The sequence below is a fragment of the Papilio polytes genome, unplaced genomic scaffold (genome assembly GCF_000836215.1).
Source record: "Papilio polytes unplaced genomic scaffold, Ppol_1.0 DF822178.1, whole genome shotgun sequence".
NCBI classification, from domain to species: Eukaryota; Metazoa; Arthropoda; class Insecta; order Lepidoptera; family Papilionidae; genus Papilio; species Papilio polytes.
Window position 1 is genome coordinate 2,841,701 of NW_013527026.1, and position 20,667 is coordinate 2,862,367.

At 31.8% G+C, this 20,667-nt stretch overlaps 1 protein-coding gene across 1 annotated transcript; it reads left to right on the forward strand.

The window, feature by feature from the left end:
- Window positions 1–551: 551 nt before the first annotated feature.
- LOC106106791 (neuromedin-U receptor 2-like) lies at window positions 552–19,792 on the forward strand. Its single transcript, XM_013287449.1, has 5 exons — window positions 552–676; window positions 12,300–13,176; window positions 15,577–15,797; window positions 16,041–16,155; window positions 17,726–19,792. Exons 2-5 carry the CDS (start codon window positions 12,390–12,392, stop codon window positions 17,905–17,907), a joined length of 1,305 nt encoding a protein of 434 aa, XP_013142903.1. The 5' UTR covers window positions 552–676; window positions 12,300–12,389; the 3' UTR covers window positions 17,908–19,792.
- Window positions 19,793–20,667: the final 875 nt, after the last annotated feature.

Sequence of the window (20,667 nt, forward strand, 5' to 3'; positions counted from 1 at the left end):
GTTTAGTTGCACCATTAAAAATCGAGTGTAACCTCCATGTAAGCTCAGAGGAAACAAAGTGCAACTAAACAGTTGTGCGATAGTTCAGTCAAAGGTGTGTGCGCTCTAACATTATGAGAAAGAATGGCTGAAATTACAAGTAGGTTTGTTTGCTCTTTCTCAGCCTAGTAGAAGATTATTAAAAAAAAAAACTTTAAAATATTTAATCGTGAAACCCTTATATTAAGTAACCCTTTAACTCAATTTTTTTTGTTTAAGTAAGTATTAATTTGAAGTCAAATGCTTAATTAGTAAGATACTAGCTTTTGCCCGCAACTCCATCGGCGTGGAATTAAAAAACCAATGTATGTAGCCTGTTCTTACAGACTATCAGCTACATCTAAGCCAAATTTCATCGAAATTTATCCAGCACCCTTTCTAAATTGTCGCGTTTTTAACATTAGTATAATTTGATTAAATTCCTTTTCTAGTTCGAGAGCCCGTAGATTCGCAATGGGACATGCGATCGCAAAATCCTCAAAGCCGCTACATAGTTGCCTAACAGAGTTCGTCAGAATCGCACGTTAGTTGCGACTTTCGGAACAATATTCGTAACTGTTTTAGTGTTAGTGTTGAACATTTATTTATTGATGTTTTGAAATATAACGTGTTAATAAAAATACTCTTCTATTATTAGGTAAGTTTCAATTAAAATAAACAATAATTTAATGTTTACCAACAAAAAACACTAACCATTTATTGTAAAATCGTAAATTTATGTTTAATGCTGTAATTAGAAACTATGTATTTCACTTTTTTTGTGTTGGATTATTTTTTTACAAGTATATAAAGTTTTTTCAAATGAATATTCGAAGTCATGAATTTAATCAATTATTTAGGTAACAAGTATTAATTTTTCATTCTACTTATGCATAAATACAAATTATGCTGACACTGATTTTTATGTTTGTAACTTTTGGCATTTTGTGTGTAACAAAACAGGAAATTGGCAAAAATAATGGCAATTGGCAATAACCTAGATCAGAACAAATCAGAACACTCAATTCCCTACTGAAGCACCAGCAATAATCTACTATAAAGAGAAATAGTTTGTTCCATTTCATCTATAAACTACAGTAGTTATGATTTAATAAACACAATTATTGTTCAACCATTTATTTTTAATTTGTAGATAATTTAAAACCGAAAAAGATCATTTACACCGGTAGAGGTAGACCTAGAAAGAGATGGATGGATTGCGTGAAAGGTGACATGATCAAGAAGGGAGTGATGACTGAGATGACGTATGATAGAGTTATTTGGAGGAAGAAAACCCGATACGCCGACCCTACAGGAGTAGGATAAAATAGGGGAGATGATGATTTCTTTCTTTTTATTCAAACCTAGCTGTTGTTCCGGAAGTTTTAAGAAATATGGTCTATGTTGCTCAAAGATAACGTAGCCATTTATTGGTGAAAGAATTTTTTAGTTTTTGAGTAATTTTAATAAATACAAAAATACAAATCTTTCCTCTTTATAATATTGGTATAGACTGCTCTTCTTTATTTTAACTGTATTTCACGTTAATTCATTCGTTTAAACATCAATATAATTTTCGTGTATTTACTCAGCATAAAAACTTTAAAGTTTGTATGCATTTCGAGCTATAACAAAAAGTAATGTAATAAATTAATTTGCATTAAATACTTAAAAAAATTGTTCATCACCTCCAAGTCATGAGAATTTTACTCATATTTATAAAAAGCAAGGTTGGATTTTATGGACATTTTAAAAATAACGCATATTAAAAATATAAGATGTGTTTGAATTCTTCTATCGTACATGATAGCGGTCCGTTTATAATATTTCTACAGTATGAATTCGGTAATTATATATTACTAGCTGTTCCCGTGCGACTTCATCCGCACATAAAATTATGAAAACCTTCATTGTTTACATGTGTCAAATTATCAATTGCAAATGACAAAATGACATGACATGATGACAAACCATGGCAACCTTACTTCCTTGATGTTGGTAGCAACTTATGGTCTCTTTCCCACATTTGGGTTTTTCTCCAAAATATACCCCTAAGTTTAATGGGGTGGAAATGTGTAGCCTAAAGCATGACGTAAGTGTAGGGCTTATCATTAAAAGAAGAATTATTCATAAATATGCTGTAATTGCTGACAACTTAGGCAACACAGAAGTGTGTATTTACGCTTTGTTATATTAGTATAGAAGTATAGATTTTATATGGTACTATCCTATGTTGTTTATTTCCACTATGTAAAGTTTTACTATACTTAAAAGTTATAAAAGCAATATAAACATACATTATCTTTAGATATACGGTAAAGTAAATTAATTTTGGTTATAGCAGCTTAAAACATTGTGCCATACAATAAACACAATGAACACAAAACTTTACTTATCAGTTGAGTTCTTCGTGAAAATACAAATAAAAGTTATATTGATATACTGGGAAATTCAATATCCCTAATCTATACATGTAATAAAATTGTAGTGTCTGTTTGTAATACAAAAGGAAAGATTCGAGATTTCGGGAAGATGTATTTGCGTTGCTGATAACGAAAATCGCATTTAATTTTTTATTGTCTGTCCGTAAAATGTTTTCGTTCCGGATAATCTCCGAAACGACTGGGCCGATTTTGACCGAACTTTCACTGTAGGATAGCTGACATAGACGGGCATGTTATAGGGTAGTTTTTTTATTTTAATATTGCGTGGACGAAGTCACGGGCAACAGCTTGTGAAAAATAAATGTATTTCGTGAAAATATTGGTATTAACATTTATTTATAACATCTTATCATCCATGAAAAATAAAAAAAACCATCTTGTGTTCTTTGTGGGAAATTTTAAACAAAATCTTCCTAAAGTAATTTTCATATTTATGTATATTCATGCATTATTTTTAATTATTTAAGTAAATTTTGCACTGTTATTGCAATAAAAACTACGTACAATGTGGTGTGTAAAATACATGTTTTTTAATGACATCACGTTTGTGTTTATTTACTCTTTTACTGAAAATAAATGGCTCTTCTGAAGTGTTTTAATAAGTAGGATAGGGTACATATGTATAATTCGACCGTGCCCTTAGCAATTGGCCAATCTGATGAAGAAACATGGTGAATTTATGAGTCTACTAGCTTTCTCCCGCGACTCCGTCCGCGTGGAATAAAAAACAAAAGTCAGTAGCCTATGTGTTCTTCCAGACTATCCTCTAAATCTATGCTAAATTTCACCGAGATCCGTTTTAAACTACAAACTCTAACAAACATCTATCCCATCCATCTAAACTTTCGCATTTATAATATTAGTAAGATAAGAGCAACCAAATTTCTTTAATGTTATTATTGGAGTTGTATAAATTACTTTTAACAGAACACTTTTTTATTGATTTACCACTAACTTTAACACGAGCAGTAATATCAGATGGGGTTACTGAATTACTAAACATCAATACCTACGTATCATCAATAAGAGACTATTATATACAATGAATAAAATTGAAATGTCTGTATGTAATATCGACAAAAAATCATTTATAAAGGTGATTGACTTCAAGTCTAAGCATACAATAGCTTTTTTTTAATGAACCGATCAAAACGGATACTTTATACTTGTAAATGAATTATTCTAGAGCCGCCTAAAGTACATCCGTACACGTAGATATGTTTACAATTTGGTTATGTGTAAAACCCATCTTCACCCTTAAATGTGGTTGAAGTTAAATAACACAAGACTTGAAAATATAGTCATTTTAAACTGTAACTAGGATTCCAGTAACAAAAATGTAGATGAAATCGTTATTTTAGATTTTTGTAGTGTATTCAAATCAAATAGAACTTGAAACATAATCTGTTTGTTGTTTGTTTATTTCCATTCCTTTTTTATTTATACTAAAGAGGAAACTTTGTTTGATTATAATGAATAGGCTCAAAATTTCTTTCACCGTTAGAAAGGTAATTTATCTGTGAGTAACATAGGCTATATTTTTCCTTTTTTTTATTATTTTTGAATTTCACGCGAACGGAGTCGCGGGCAAAAGCTAGTATGCTATATACGAGATGTTCTACCTTATTTATTAAATGTTCACTGATAAATAAGCTTACCATTCTAACATTTTCTAACTTTTTTAAAAATATCATGTAATTTTATAAAAAAGATTTTAACGTCTTCGTCGAAGCTCTTAAACTAATGTATTACGTAATAACTGCAAATCAAAATATAAATTCAAGTTGGATTCGTAAGTAGTAAGCAAACATTGTCTCATATTTTGATTCGTATTCAATATTTTAAAAACGCTAAGAAAACGTTTGTAATTTCGATCATGAATATAAGTATTCTAACATGTATCACCAGAGTTGAATCGTCCGTTTTCTCTTTTTGGTTTCGGAATTAAATGTGCGAAGAAATATTTCAATCGGAGTACACTTATCAAAATGTTTAACTTGTTAGTTTTTGTTAGAAAAGCGTTTGTTAGAAATTTATATTAATACTAACGGTTTAGGCAGCGTAAGCCGAGAAAAGTTAAAATATAGTGATTTTTAACATCGGGGTCCAGAAACACGCTATTTATTAATGTTTCCTCACCATTAGTAATAATAAAATATAGCCTATGTTACTCACAGATAAATTTCCTTTCTAATGGTGAATGAATTTTTAAAATCCGCCAAGTAGTTTTTGAGTTATTTCAATACATACAAAAATACAAATCTATCCTCTTTATAATATTAGTATAGATACATAAGTATAGATATAGATTATAAGTCCGAATGTTTGGAAAGTTGCATGGATTTAGGTTTGTTACTCTAACTAAAAAATGGCTTGACGAATGTCAAATAAATTTCGGCACAGATGTAGATCTTAGTATGGAGGAACATTTATTTTTAAATCCGCGCAATTGAAGTCGCGTGCATAAGCTAGTAGGTTATAAAACCGTTTTAAGTGCCTTACATGAAAACTTTTTCTATCTGAAAGTGGAAGCAAAATTGTTGAATCTCATTAGAAATATTAGCAAATAAAACGGGTAAATGGTTTTGATTGACGGCTGTTTAGATTTGTGCAAAAAAAAACACAATCGTCGAGCCAAATGGCAGACAGGCGAGTTACTTTGAAAAGAAAACAAAAATTTGAATTTTTCTACAGTGTTATATAAGTACCTATTTTCATATAGACAAAATATGAGTCATCAAGATTGCTTACAAGACATTTCATCTAAGTGTTCTAAAAAAATCTTACCTCGTATTTAAATACTCCATATATGTACTAACTAATATTTCCTTAACGAGTAATTCTCGCATAAACTCTAAGCCTATGCCAGTTGATCAAGTCAGTAGTAAACGAATTAAATCAAGAGAATCGCATTAATTCGCATAATTATTAATCCCATTATTTTAAAAATATAACTTCATTACAAGTTTACGGATGCTAATTTTAAATGAAAACATGCGAAAATTTTATCTTAACGAGTCAGCGAATTTCGTTTAATTTCCTGCTGCACTTTTCGATTTAACATTTTAAAATAAATTAATTCTTTGCACAATACAAAGGTCATTGATTCCGTTTTATAACATTGTTTACTTCACATCCGAGGTTTAGGAACTTCAAGATTCTTAATTTGATATATGGAATGACGAAAACACAACAGTTTTATTGATTAAACCTAATAAAACAATTGAATTAACAAACAATATCAGCTACAAACAATTAATTGTAGGTCTCCGTCAATTGTCCACCTCCTTTTTTATACATAATATTAGATGGCAAACGAGCTAGCGGCCACCTGAATCCACCGAAATGAAAAGCGACCGCTGCCCATAAACATCTGTGTCTATCCTTAATTGACGTAGGAGAAGACGGGCATAAAGAGGATTTCCCTTCCTATGCGTCTCCTCCACCGTCAAATCCACTTTTCCTTCCCATCCTTTCCTCTTAAGAAAAATATGGAAAGGGACTAAAATTAGGCCTCCAGCATCACACACATCAGACGAAACGCGAAATTGCTTCCACTTCACGCCTGTCTTCTGTGAGGTCGTGGTATTACATGGGGCGAGCCGGCCCATCCGTACGAACATGTTAAAGCGGGCTCTACCACTGTAAAACTTCTCTTCTGTAAACTTAAAGGCATACTTGTAGTATAATGGATGAATCTTATGCGATGTTATTCAATGTACATCACAATTTATTAACAATATTTAAATATCTCACCTTGCGTTTGCAATTAAAATACCTTGTAAAAGGAAAATCCCGAGGCTGCTGCGCCTGCTCTTAATATGCATTCGACATAAACAAATATAAATTATTGTAAACCGACTTAAGTGACTTTTTATATGTCTTCCGATAAAAATATACTATATTCGTATTTTAATATTATTGCGATTTCTGCCAGTTACAATCAGGACTAAGTATACATAAATAGTAAAATAACGTCCCATTCTTCCTTTTAACTATACTGTCGTAATTAAGTTTGGCGGAATCCTTTCTAGGAAAGCCTATTGAGACAGTGTTTCCTTGAAAAGATGAAAGGGACAATTCGTATTGGTTGTACGTACTTTTTAATATTTAAAAATGGAATACAAGGTGGAGTATGCCCCTTGTTTACAATATTTCTGTATTAAGAAAATATCGTACAGATATTATACGATTACTAGCAAAGGATTTTACTTATGCTTACAGGGGTCAAAACATTAGTCTTTGAACAATTTCAACCTTGAATTTTTTGTGGTGTCATGTAAGTGTAGGTAATTTAAATACAATAGCCTGACCCTTTGAACCATTCAAAGAAAACTACCAAAAATAAAAATAAAATTGACTCCAACAATTCATCAATTCTCCCCTAATCTAATTATTTTGACTTAGCTTAAAGCTTGTGGGTTAACCGACATATAAATAATGTTACATTTTCTTTATGTAATTAGCACAAGACACTCTACGATATATACACGTATCTCATAGTTGTCACTTATTATTCATAACAATATAATGTCCACTTTCTGAGAAGATTTTATACTTCGATTGGAAAAATTTAGATCAGGAAAATGTGCTTCAGCAGTTTCGCTTATGATGTTTCGTAAGAATATATATATATTATTAGGGACCATGGAAAACTATTGTGTAAAAGCGACACAAAACGAACACCTATGACGGATTTTTTTTTACGAGTTACGCCTCTTATTATGGCTAAACTATGGCACAACTACTAGTCGCTTGATTGCTTTCAGCTTATATGGAGGAGCACTACTCGATTTTAAGTCCACCAAACAGTTGAATTGGCTGCTAAACAATCCACAATCGCACAACAGTTGTGCGATACTTTAGTCAGAGGTGTGCGCCAGCTCCAATTGTAACACCAAATGCAATCGAACAAACATCTTAATCTCTACATTCACGTTGATCCTAAGCATCCAATTACTCTTTAAATAAATCAAATTAGTATTTGAAGCCGCAAAGAATTGTCCGCTAACATAATACACTTTTCTACAAGCTGTTAAGTTTTATTGTCCATAAAACGAATGTTGTCGAAAGACAAAGTCTGTGATCGTGGCGTAATTAAGTGTGTTTCGACGATACTAAACTGTTCTTGTACAAAGATACGTCTAATGTTAAATTATCTTATACGCATTTTACAAGTCTACGAAAAAATTAAGAAATGAGCTATTAAAGAACTAAGAACAATCACATTTTTCTCAACGCCTATTACAAAAATGTAACAAAGATAGGATATTAAAAGCATGCGTAAATAACATAACTTCAAATTATGTCCTGTACTTCTGATTTAAAATGAATGTCTGGTTTTATTTATTATGTAATAACATGTGTATACAACAGTAAGTCATAGGTAATATTTTTTACTTGTAACCCCACAAAAAAAAAACATTTTTTTTAATTAAAAGTAAAAATCTAATTAGGCAATAATAATTGGCATACGACGAGGGGTTTATTCACATTGACTTAAGCAACATAAGGAAATATTTTACAGTTTTATTTTCTTGCAAACCATAGACATGTTAAACCTTAGAAATTTCTTAATTTTTTCGTGAAGTCTTTTCCATGAAAAATTTGAAAAGGCCGATAAAAACATACGCAACAAATTAGTACTGAGAATAGCTCAATTACTTACGTTTGTCCCAAAATAATTGCATTTCGGAATAAACAAATTAATTTTCATGCATACGAAGATTCCTTATACGGTTATTATCCTCAAATAGGTTCTTAATTTACATAAACATTTCAGGATGTCTGCTTAGTCTTATACCGGACTAAAAGACTCTGCTACAATAACAGATCATTATTCTAATGTAATTTTTCAAATGGAAGAATAATACCCATGTGAGTGCCAACACTATTACCTGCCAGTTTATATTACGAGATTCTCATGAATAAAAACTTCAGCCGTGTTTATAAAAATGTAATGTGTGTATATACACGTAAATATCTCTATCAAAACTTCCTACAAAGGAGACCATATTTGGACCCTAGATAATGTCAATGTGATGTGTGATGGCCAGTAATCAAATACGCTTCAATGAGAAATTTAATGTATGTAACTGCAGAAACTTAATTTCTACTAGCTGTCGCCCGTGAGTCCGCCCTCGTGGAATTAAAAAAAGTGAGTAGCCTATGTGTTCTTCCAGAGTATCCTCTACATCTAAAGCAAAAGTTCATCAAAATCCGTTTAGCCGTTTAGGCTACAAGCTCTAACAAACATCCATCCAACGATCTAAACTTTTTTATAATATTAAGTATGATTACAATTTAATACACAACGTATAAACATTATCTAAACGGATTTCGTTAATATTACTCTTATCGCTATCACTAAATCAACTACTAGAACTGTCCTTTAATATGATTAATAACTAAATATAAAATACATACGAGTACATATATAAAACTGCCTAATCTCGGTCCCCTACAATATTGTGTTACATTACATGTAAAACCTAGTTGTATACAAAATTGTCATATCTTTTACTTTTTGAGAAAAACAACATAGATACCTGCGTATTTAATACATATCACAATAGTATATCCCGGTAACTCCTCAAAACAAGTTCGGAATAATGTTTACAAATGTGATCAAGCCTCCTCGAAATAAGGATGATTTAATTCATAATTACATAGCAACATACAAAGAAATTGCTTCTGCTAACGAGGCGTACTTGTCTGTATATTATTTTGAGCTTATTATCTATTGTAACAATGCTTTACTATGGTTCTACGAGTTCAACGAGGTCAATGACCTGTTCATCCAATCGCTTGAAGAAAAAAAAATGCCATTCAAATGAAAATGTATTAAACACTCCTTGGAGTATTTGTTTGGATAATAATTTACACGCTTATAATTAATTCAATAGTATCATTGTTTATAATCTAACACTGCGTATAAATACATTAACTAAAGCTCGCTATGCTCCTTCAATTTTAACTGAACAATCGGAAATACAGTTAAAATTGTGCAAAAACAAACTGAAGGTGTGTAGCGCGCTTAAGCTCAACAAAGCTTCGAACACATTTGTTTTTTTTTTCGTAGCCGATTGGTAACTGGTTTTCTTGTTTATGTACCAGGAAAATATGTGAAAGGATGTCAAACAAAATCACATAATATTATGATGACAATGGCAATGGAAGAAGTTGCTGGACCAAGCCAAGGCCCACAAAGAGCTGTAGAGCTATAGAAGAAGAAGAATCGAAGTAAATTTTTTTGTCCTTTTAGTTTTGGAATGAAAACAAAAATCATTTGAATATCAGTTCTTGTAATTCAAACATTGCGTGCTGATATTATTGAAATAAACATTTAAATTAAAACAGATTATACAATACTATACTGTTTAAAACTATTATCTAATCTATTATTTACTACTAATAAAAACAGTCGATATTGGCAAAGTTAGTTTCGCGTATCTTTCAATTTCCGTTAAATACATCTATCAAATTACTTACTTAATAACGGAACTATTAAACACTTTAGTGCTTGCACCTTAAGGATAACCTCGAGACATGCCAACCATGTAACAAATCACGTAATCGAATTAATTTATGGTCGGTTTTCCAGCTTCTTTTAACCATTCGTTAGTATTTTTGGTTCGATGATTTCATGAAATGCGTTTTAAAACCTAGCATAAATAAAACAGGCTGAACTCAGATCAAAATAAGATACAGCAATCAAATGTAATTGTTAAAACAATGTCAATTGGACATCGGATATTTTATTTGTCTATTAATAAGTGATAAAGATTCAATAACCTTCTTTTTATTTAACTTTAACGATAGAATCGTGAACGTGAACCGCTGCCATCGGAGTACCGCCCAGCGCTCGTGGCCGCGTCATTTTATAGCTGTTATAAAACCTTCACACACTTGACTTAAAACCTACTGTCAAACTATTCACATTTCTTTATGATATGACTATAGACCAACAAGGATATCTGACCCGGTGGTCATAAATTAAAAAAATAGGTTAAAAAGGGTAATTTTTGTACTGCTTCTGACTTTTTCTTTTATGTCATTTTCTATGTCAATGTAGTTCCTCCCTCATCGGACCAGATATCCTTGTTTGTTAACACGTTCAAATGCCACCAAGTCTTGTCCTACGAATTCATTTCTATACAAAAAATCGCAGTAACATTATATTTGTTAACGAAGATTTTTTTGTTTAATTCTATTTATAAAATATTACGTAGAGTCGAAACTATTTATAAGATGCTAATATAAAGTGCCAAAAAAGTTTTACAGACTGTCACTGAATAGGACAGCGTGGGGTCGTTTTACATTAGGCCAGCAATATTTATAAAATCTGCAAAATCATGCATCTTATTTAATTACAATAAACTTATAAGATTGATATGAGAAAAAAAGTTCGTTACATCGCTGTTCATTGTCCGTTTTTATTACTGAGAATTCAAAATAAAAAATATATAACTTTATAAAGTTTTTTTTACCTTACTTATTCAAATAATACATTTAATATTTATTTTAAATCAGGGTGTGTATTTTTTAAAAACATAAATAAGTAATAACTTGTCCCATATTATAGCTGTTCTCGAGCGACTTCATCCGCATAAAAGTATGAAAATTTTATTTTTTGGTTTACATGTGTCAAATTATCAATTGCAAATGACAAAATGACATGACGATGACAAACCATGGCAACCTTGCTTCCTTGATGTTGGCAGCAAACTAAAAGTCTCTTTCCCACATTAGGGCTTTTATCTAAAATTTTACCCCTGAAGTTTAATGGCGTGAAATTATATAGCCTAAAGCGTAACGTAAGTGTAGGGCTTTTTATTAAAAAGAAAAAAAAAGAAATAATCAAAAACATGCTGTAATTGCTGACATCTTATGCAAAAAAGAAGTGAGTGTTTACGCTTTATTATAATAGTATAGATATCCAATTTATTCGCTATGTCTGCTACCCAGTGTTTATATTAATAACTTTGTGTCTGTTTAGTATTTGCTTAGCTACACCTAATAAACGTGATCAAAGCATCCATTGAAGTGAAAATTCAATCAATCGCTCGTATTTACTTTTAAAACAAGCCCTATTACACAAAATTCGTGGCATTAGTGTTACGACTATATAGTGTTCGGTAACAATGTTGCCATTAAACAAAATATCTGTTTTTTAATAAGAATGATAAGAACGACGAAAATGCGTTTGGTATTTGCAGCATTATTGGGAGATGCGATGTCGAATCTAATGGTTCTAGTTCCCAATTCATAACGTTTGCGATATCCGGTTAAAAAAAAAAGATATACAGACGAATTGTGTACCTCCTTCTTTTGGGAAGTCGGTCAAAAATACCGAATGTAGGCGCAACCGAATGCTTATAAACAATGCCTACAAAGTTATAGTAAGAGCGCATCTATCATACAACTGTTCAGTCGCGTTTTGATTTCTATGAGCTTATGGTATATGGAGGTGTATACAGTAATCGATTTTTAGTTGTGCAACTGAATAGTTGAATTGGATCCGAAACAATCGACAATCGCACAACAATTGTGCGATAGTCTAGTCAAATGTGCGCCTGGTCTAACTGTATGTAACATGTCACTGTCACCTCTAAAATTCATCCGAAGTAATCCTATACCTACGAATGTGAGCTATATTTACAGTGACAACATTTCATTTGACCACGAATAATTTACGTAAATATATTATATCTGTATTAAATCTCATTCTAGCTCAAAGACTACTACTAAAATATGCAATATGATCAAAGACAAAAATAATTACATTTATAATTACACAGTTTGGTATGATTTAATGTATATTTTTTCTTTTTACAGATATATTGAGAAAAAACATGGAAACCCTCGCGATGATTGTGATATGAACACTTTAAGAAGAAGAATAAATACTTACTATATTCAAACACTATGAGTCAAAACGCCTCAAATGCTACTGTCAATAATTCATTCATTGGGTCCGTAGACCCCACTCGTGTGTTCGGACCTCAACGCGATTCCTTATACATTGTACTACCAATAACAATTATCTATGCAATGATATTTGTAACAGGGTTAATAGGAAATATTTTCACTTGTATAGTCATAGTCCGTAATAAGAGTTTACGTACTGCAACAAATTATTACTTATTTAGTCTAGCGATATCTGATCTCCTTTTACTAGTGAGTGGTATGCCCCAAGAGGTATATTCAATATGGTCGAAATGGCCGTATATATTTGGCCAATCATTCTGTGTCATTCGAGGGTTGGCCGCCGAAACTTCGACTAATGCGAGTGTTTTAACAATAACACTGTTCACAACTGAAAGATACTTGGCAATATGTCACCCGTTTGTATCCCACAAAATGTCGAAGCTATCGCGGGCTATAAAACATGTGATACTATTATGGATAGCTTCTTTCATACTAGCGTTACCGCAAGCTCTACAATTTGGTCTACGGAATCACCAGGGAGTGATCATGTGTCTTCAAACACGTGTAATAATTCCGCATTCGTTTGAAATTTCGACATTCTTTTTCTTCTTCGCTCCAATGATAGCTATCACAGCTCTCTATGCTTTAATAGGACTGCGATTGAAACGGTCCCAAGTCGACAGGAATAAACATCAACATCCGAATTTAGTGAGACATATGGCCTCGATAGACAAAGTACGACAGAAAAACCACCAATCAACGAAAAGAGTTATTAAAATGTTAGGTAAGTTATAACTATATATTTAATAAAATGTACGTATATGTGTTTAGTTAATTGATACTATCGTAAAAAACTCAGAAAAACACTTCATACCAGGATCGCGCCATAATCCGATACGTGTAATGACATTGACATCTGTCAGTTAAAGATGTCACGTTTATGCCAATAAACGTATCGCCAATTCTACAGTGCGGTACGAATTGTCTTCTTAAAATAACAAAAATCTATTTTAATTTTTTTTAAATATCGGTTGTGTGCTCGCGAGACCATTGTACCGGGTAACCTCCCGAACAGCTGAACTGATTTTGCCCGGATTTTTCAGGAAGGTTGCTCATGCACGTAGAAATTTATATATTACTTTGTTAATTCTACGCTGATGAAGTCGCGGCCGAAAGCTATTTTATTAATAAGCTAAATTCACAGCGAGTATTAGAAGTGTTCATTTTCAGCGCAACCTAATTTAGATCAAAGGAACACAGTTGCTTTAAGTTAAATAAAATTAGACCCACACAAATAAACCCGCATAGTTTCCTCTTACAACTTATATTTGATTTGATAAAACAGTCGTAAGTTGATACCCTGTCACGTAAATTTTTGCTTAATTAATAGTATTAAAAGTTAGCTAAGGCTAAATTAACAATATGGCTGGATAAATTATACACTTAAATAAAGATGAAGCAAGTCTATAAATACTTTGTTTAAAAGCCACTAGGTTTTTTATGAGTGTAATCATTAGAAAATAATTATTGCAATAAAAGTTATCGTTTCAATATAACACAATTAAATGTATTGTAAGTAAGGAATTCATTTTTTTATTTCCTTGTTTATATTCACCTTATGTTTTAAAGGTGTTTGTTGCATAATCTAACACCATAAGTAAAAACTCTAACAAAAACAAGTTAACTTATACATGAATTGAACTAACATGTTTAATTTTAGAGCTCGAAGTGTAATCACATAGTGGCAATGAGGATGCTTTTTTTACGAATTTTTAACTAGAGTAAAAAAAACTCTAAGTAACAACGTTTTTGTAAACTCAAGGAATCGAGGTTACGATGTATGTTTTCATTTTTAAATTGTACTTTTGTAATACAAATGATTAAATAAAAACAAACATTTTAAATGGTTTATCTTAGTACTTGTTCAATTAAAAACAGTCTAGGTAATTAATCTATTAAAGAATTAACTAAGATATGGAATCGGGTTCCGCGGGACTAACTATTCTTAGACCTGCACCTAAGGGCATAATATTGTATACAAGGCAAATGATATAGGTACTCACCTGCTCGATTTCGTCTCCTCGCCTGCAGGTGCTTGGTCTCTGTCGGTGTAAATCGAGTCAAGTTTAGTTCAGTTTGTTTATAAGCGCCAGCGATGGTTCCGGCAGATTCACTCGTATGCACCGTTATTGTTATAAACGAGAAACCGAAATACCAAGCGACCCCGTTCTATAGCAATTTTTGAAAGATACCACGTCCGGTAACCTTTAAATTCGCACTTTTTAATCGACCGACCTGCTTGGCTACTTGCAAACGACTTTTCCTCCAACACACCTCTTCGCAGGCCCCGCGCACGGCCTTACTCGAGTGGGATTCAAAACTACCCACTAGTGTAGGAAAATAAAAATGCGCCCGGTTACCCTCATTAACCCGTCCCGCGAAATTTAAACTATATGTTTGCCACTGAATGTGGAGAACCCATACGGTCCGTACCGAAAAAGGGTGTAGCTTGGGATAGGTTTTGTAATCGATTTAAGACAATCATAATTAATCATTGATATAAAATTACGTAACCTGCTTTTATGGATAGATAGTTAACCATTTTAAATTTTTATCTTATGCAATATTTAATTATATTACCATTTAACAGTACAGCAGCGGTACAGATTTCAAAACATGTATACGGCAGTGTAAACGCACGGTTCATTGTATTCCATTTGCACCGACTTCTATTGACTATCAGATTACGACCTACTTACCCATCATGTTAAGTAATATGAAACAAGACGTAGCATGATCATGCAAAATCGTAATACCCTTCGGCCGTGAACAGATTAACGTTTTTTTTAATACTTGAATATATAAACAAAACATAAAAGCTTATGTCCATTTTAGTTCACAATTATTAAAAGCAATCACTGCTCTAATGATATTATTAATTGTTAAGACTAAAAAATATTATTTTACTACCGCGTTTTTGGCAAGATCTCAATTTAGCGTCAAATTATTACGTTAAATTTTTTGATAGTGTATATAGAATTCTTTAATATTCACCTTAATAAGTTATTCTGACATATGTATAAGGTTTATAGTACAGGCTGAAGAGCAGTGCATTCAGTTCTAGTCTGTTGTAGTGTATATTTCGTAATTGTAGATTACAAGTTTTATTTATTTCTTTAAACAGTTGCAGTAGTGGTCGCGTTCTTCGTGTGCTGGGCGCCTTTTCACGCGCAGAGGCTGGTCGCCATCTACGGCACGCGGGAAGACCATCGTCCCAAGTCGCCGATACTCCTCGCCATCTACTCCACAGTCACATACATCTCTGGAGTGTTATATTACATGTCTACTTGCATTAATCCGATCTTTTATCATATTATGTCTAACAAATTCAGGGACGCGTTTAAGGTAAAACTCTCTCTTTTATTGCTTTTTATTCTGTCTATGACTTACACAGTCCAACCAACACTTAAAGTATATATTTATCATATTTCAAGTTCAGTATTTCTATTATCTAAAACCCTTAAAATCAAAAAGCATTTGGTTGTCCAATACCCTTGTATTGAAGACTAAAAGTCCGCAATAATGGGATATCTTTCTAATTCCTATCCATCTTTTCAACTTAGTAATATTAAACTCAAACAATTTCAGAACTCAATGGCGCATTGGTGCTGTGGCGGTAAAGACCTTTCTGGTAATAAAAGAGATTTTTACACGGCGATGCCTCTCTCGCAAAGAACACTTTCTAACGGCACTAAACAATCTGGTAAGCACGTTATTATATACCCTGATAATACGAGTATAATTCTAAGCTGATGATACTTTATAACGATAGATTGCTCCTCCACACATTTTCCTTGATCTCTTTTTTCTGTTATTAATTATGATCAAATCGATGGCCGTCTTATATCGAATATTGAGCATAATGAGGCAATCTTTACTGTCTGTAATTACGTAATATTTCCTTAATCCTACGTACTTATATACTAATACAATATTCTATACGAGAAATAAAACTTACCAGGACAATATTGCCCAGATATTGAAAGAATAACATTTTTCTTATCATGAGTTGACAAACGAGCAAGCGGCCACCTGAATCCACCAAAATGGCGAAGCGACCGCTGCCCACAGAGATTCGCAATAGCGGATGCGTTGCCTACCCTTAATCGACGGAGGAGGAGACGCACATAAAGAGGATATTACCCCTTCCTATGCGTCTCCTCCACTGTCAAATCCACGTTCCTTTCTCATCCTATTCTTATGAAAAAGGGTGGGAAGAAAAAGGGTTCTTGTTTAACACCAGTACATAAAACGCTAACGATTTACCCACCAATACAACTATGTATATACTTTTATATTACGATTTAAAAGCAGTCTTTAACATATATACAATTTATATTGTTCTTTAGAATACGTGAAACTTTACAGTCTTGTATTTTAACATTCGATATCTCATTGAATAAACAAAAGCACTTTGCGAAACAATTCATTCATCATGATATAGGTCAAACAGAACAAATCAAATTCAAACAGGATTCTGAACAGAACTTGTATGCCCTTATTTCATATGAAAGGAATATTTCGAACAATACCAACGTTCTTAGATATTTGTAAGAGCGTGCGCACACCTGAAACTAAAGTATCGCACAACTGTTTTATCTCGCTTTGAATCCTTTGAGCTTATATGAAGGTGCGCACGCTACTCGATTTATACAGTTGTACAGTTGAATTGGCCCCGAAACAATCGACATTCGCTTCGACAACAGTTGAGCGATTTTTTAAAGGCGTGCGCCCGCATCAAAATTGTACCTTTTTAATTTTAGTTTTTACTATGTCATCGTGAGCTCATTAAAGTTTTCCAATTAAGTTAGTTAGCAAGCATATGTTAATTCCTATATGATGTACAAAATTAAACTATTTATTTATATATATAATGTAATGTTCTATTATTTTGCATTGAATTTCGTCAAGTCATTCATAGACCATTCATGCCATTTATCTTCTGATGAACAAATCTTTATCGTCTACCAATAAAGAAGTTCTCAAAATATTAATTGTGTAAAAAATGCACTAAAGGGTCATTTTCAACTATAATTTGCATAAAACAAAACAGAAATGCAAGAACAAGTTTTGAGTAATTCGAATAGTTTTTGTCAGTATCTATTAGTTTCACGGATAGTTTTTGCATGCAATTAAAACCCTGATAATTATAACTATTCGACCGAATTTGAATTATTTTACTAGCTCATAAGTATTTTCCGAGTAATGAAACATTAAAGTAAATGAAGTATTGTTAATAATCACAGGAATCTAAACTTCTTGTCCATTTTCAGATAAATCTAACGGAAACAGATCGTCGAAGAAAAAAAGCTTCGAATCACCAGAAAAAACGACTAATGAATTAGACAAACATTATTGTCCGAACTGTCATGGTCATTTAAAAACTAATGAAACAGTACCGTTCACACAATTAGAACTGAAAGATATTCAGGATCTATCTGTAAAAATCATTTAATAACAAACTGATATTTTAAAAAGATACACAAACATGGTAATAAACTAAATTTGACTTTTCCATGAAACAACAAAGAAATTTCACATGGAATTTTCTAATTTACTTGGTGTTAAAAAATCTGTGCTATGATAACGAGAAAATATTTATTTCTTTATTTGTATTGACTCCAAAACTACTGAACCATTAAAAAATGTTTTGCCCTTAGAAAACATGATTATCAGTGAGTAATGAGGACTATATTTAACATCAATGCGAAAGGTAACAAGATGTAAAACTTATATTCTTTGCCACCCAGGTGAAATATAGGTGGATCGCTAGTTGATTGTAATGTAATAAAAAAATTAATAAAACACAGACGTTATAAAGAAGCGAAGGTCAAATTAATCATTAATTATTCACGCTAGCATGAAATTAAAACGAACGTGTAAATTTTGTATAAAAACGAGGAACCCAATATGTTTAGCGTATGTACAGTTTTATATAAAATTTTGGAATTGCCTAGTGAAGATTTAAAACAGGGTTGATTACGAGTGGTGCCCAGTTTTGTGCAGTTGAACTGTTAGTATTTAATTTTAGAAAAATGTATAAAATAAATGGGTATTTTCTTTTTATAAAACAAAAAGTCTATTGACAACTTTAATATTAATAAATGTTACTAAGGAAAAATAGCTTAAACATAGCTATCCAGGTTTTAACATTCTGGACCCTCGAAAATTCGTACCTGTTTTGAATAAACGATGCGGGACGCTGGAGCGAGAAACTGATTTCAAGCCTGCAAAAAGTTTGAAATGACCTATACCTTTGTTCCAACTCCCCAACAATACAAAACCGAAAATCCCCAATGGAGAGATTAATTTATAATTATGAATATGTTTATTATTAGTAACTGCTAAATAGTATTGTAAATATGTAGTGTAAATGTCAGACAAAGATAGACGTGTTAGAATTTTATGTAAGAAAATGTAACAAAAATCAGATTAAGTATGTCTTAATACTAAAAATATTTGCTCAAAGAAATATTATTTCACTTGTTACTAATATATTTTACGTTATAAATGTTCTTACTTTAGGTAGGTAGATTAGTTACTTATAAATGGAATTAGGAATATTGTTTTGTTTATTTACTTCCAACCAAATCATTTCTTAATCATCTTGCCAAAATATGTTGCCCATTGTTAATTATATTAAGACTGCTATTAGTTTTCCAAAAGTACTTATAAATAAAATAATGTAACGTACATTTGTTTAAAATTCTTAAATTATGTCTACATCATTTTACATTAAGTTGTAAATAGGTGAAAGATCCCTTTCAATGTTGCCTGACAGAGATAAAAGTTATTCAACACGACTTTCAGTATGTATGGGCATCCCATAACGACATTCCGTGTCCTGATGTTTACTGTTTTATTAATCAATACTGCTTGATATAATCACTGTACATATTTACAAAATATTTTATATGTAAATATTAATGTTGTTTAAGACAATATTAAATGTTATTTTATTGTTGTTACATTATGCGAATTACGATTGAAAATTGTAGACTTACGCACAGAGGGTGTATCACAACATTTGAGTGACAGTTGCGAGAACGTTTTCGTTATTTTAATACATTTTTTCAATAACGTTACGAAAACGTTCTCACATATGTTCGTAGTAAGTTCTCAGTTTCTCTGAAATTCAATCGATATAGTTTTTATTTACCTTTGCTTAACTTAAATATACACTACTGGAGATTCTAAGAAAGCATGTTTGCTATTGATCAGAAGCTTATTTGAAATAGAGCTTAATTTAAAATTAATGAATTTATGGATATTACTTGTACTTTACTACTAGTTTCACCGCCATCTGTAACCGGTCGTCGTAGACAGAATAGCATTTTTTGTTATATTTTAATAGCATTTTAATAAACTATGAATGTCATAACCGTTTTTTCTTTTCAATCGTCGTAATAAAACAATTTTCCCTGTACCTGTCTTTTACTGAATTCCTACACGATCATACTTTTAACGTTTTCAAAAGTAGATGAAGCTGCGATCCGAAGTGATTTACAACACGTGCATTTTAAACACAAAAAAATCATACATTAAAAAAAAGCCCCAGAAAACCTTCATGAATTAAAATAATGAAGAGCTTTAGTTATACAAAACAATATAAAAGGAAAAACGGCTATTGGGATATTGTACTTAAGAATTAAAAGAGAGGATTATTCGGAATGAATTGAAATTTAATGTTTTCCCAGAAAATATCTTTTGTTCTATAAATGCGACTGTAAGCTCCGCATCGAACTGCTCTACAAAAATGTATTAACGCCTATTCTCTTTTAAAGACAAATGTAACAGTAAGTTTTTTCACAGGCGCTGCGATAGTATTTAACAATTTTCGGTAAGATTATCAGAAACAATAAAGGTGAAGCGAGGGCTTTTGCTGCGGTGGTATCACGCGGAATATCAGTGCCGCCAACGAAAATATTAATATAGAAAAATATCAAATACAAACAAGTACAATAATGTACAATAAAACTAGAAAATTAGAAAGCCCGTAGAAAAAGTAACAAAGAGGCCTAGTTATATTATTGATTTATTTAGATTATATAAAATCAAGTAAAACTACTCTATCGTAACTATTCGAGAACCAGACCTTGAAAGTATAACCAAGTAAAACCGTTCGATATATGTACTGCGCAAACAAAAGCATTTAACTAATAAAATTTTATTTGATAACTGTACCATCTATTTGTATTAAATATCAACTTATTAA

What these genes read in the sequence shown, in the direction of transcription:
- LOC106106791 (XM_013287449.1), top strand. Translation starts at nt 12,390, where the DNA reads ATGAGTCAAAACGCCTCAAATGCTACTGTCAATAATTCATTCATTGGG. An exon ending in AAGAGTTATTAAAATGTTAG is followed by an intron (nt 13,177 to 15,576) that starts GTAAGTTATAAC and finishes TTCTTTAAACAG; the next exon opens with TTGCAGTAGTGGTCGCGTTC. An exon ending in TAACGGCACTAAACAATCTG is followed by an intron (nt 16,156 to 17,725) that starts GTAAGCACGTTA and finishes GTCCATTTTCAG; the next exon opens with ATAAATCTAACGGAAACAGA.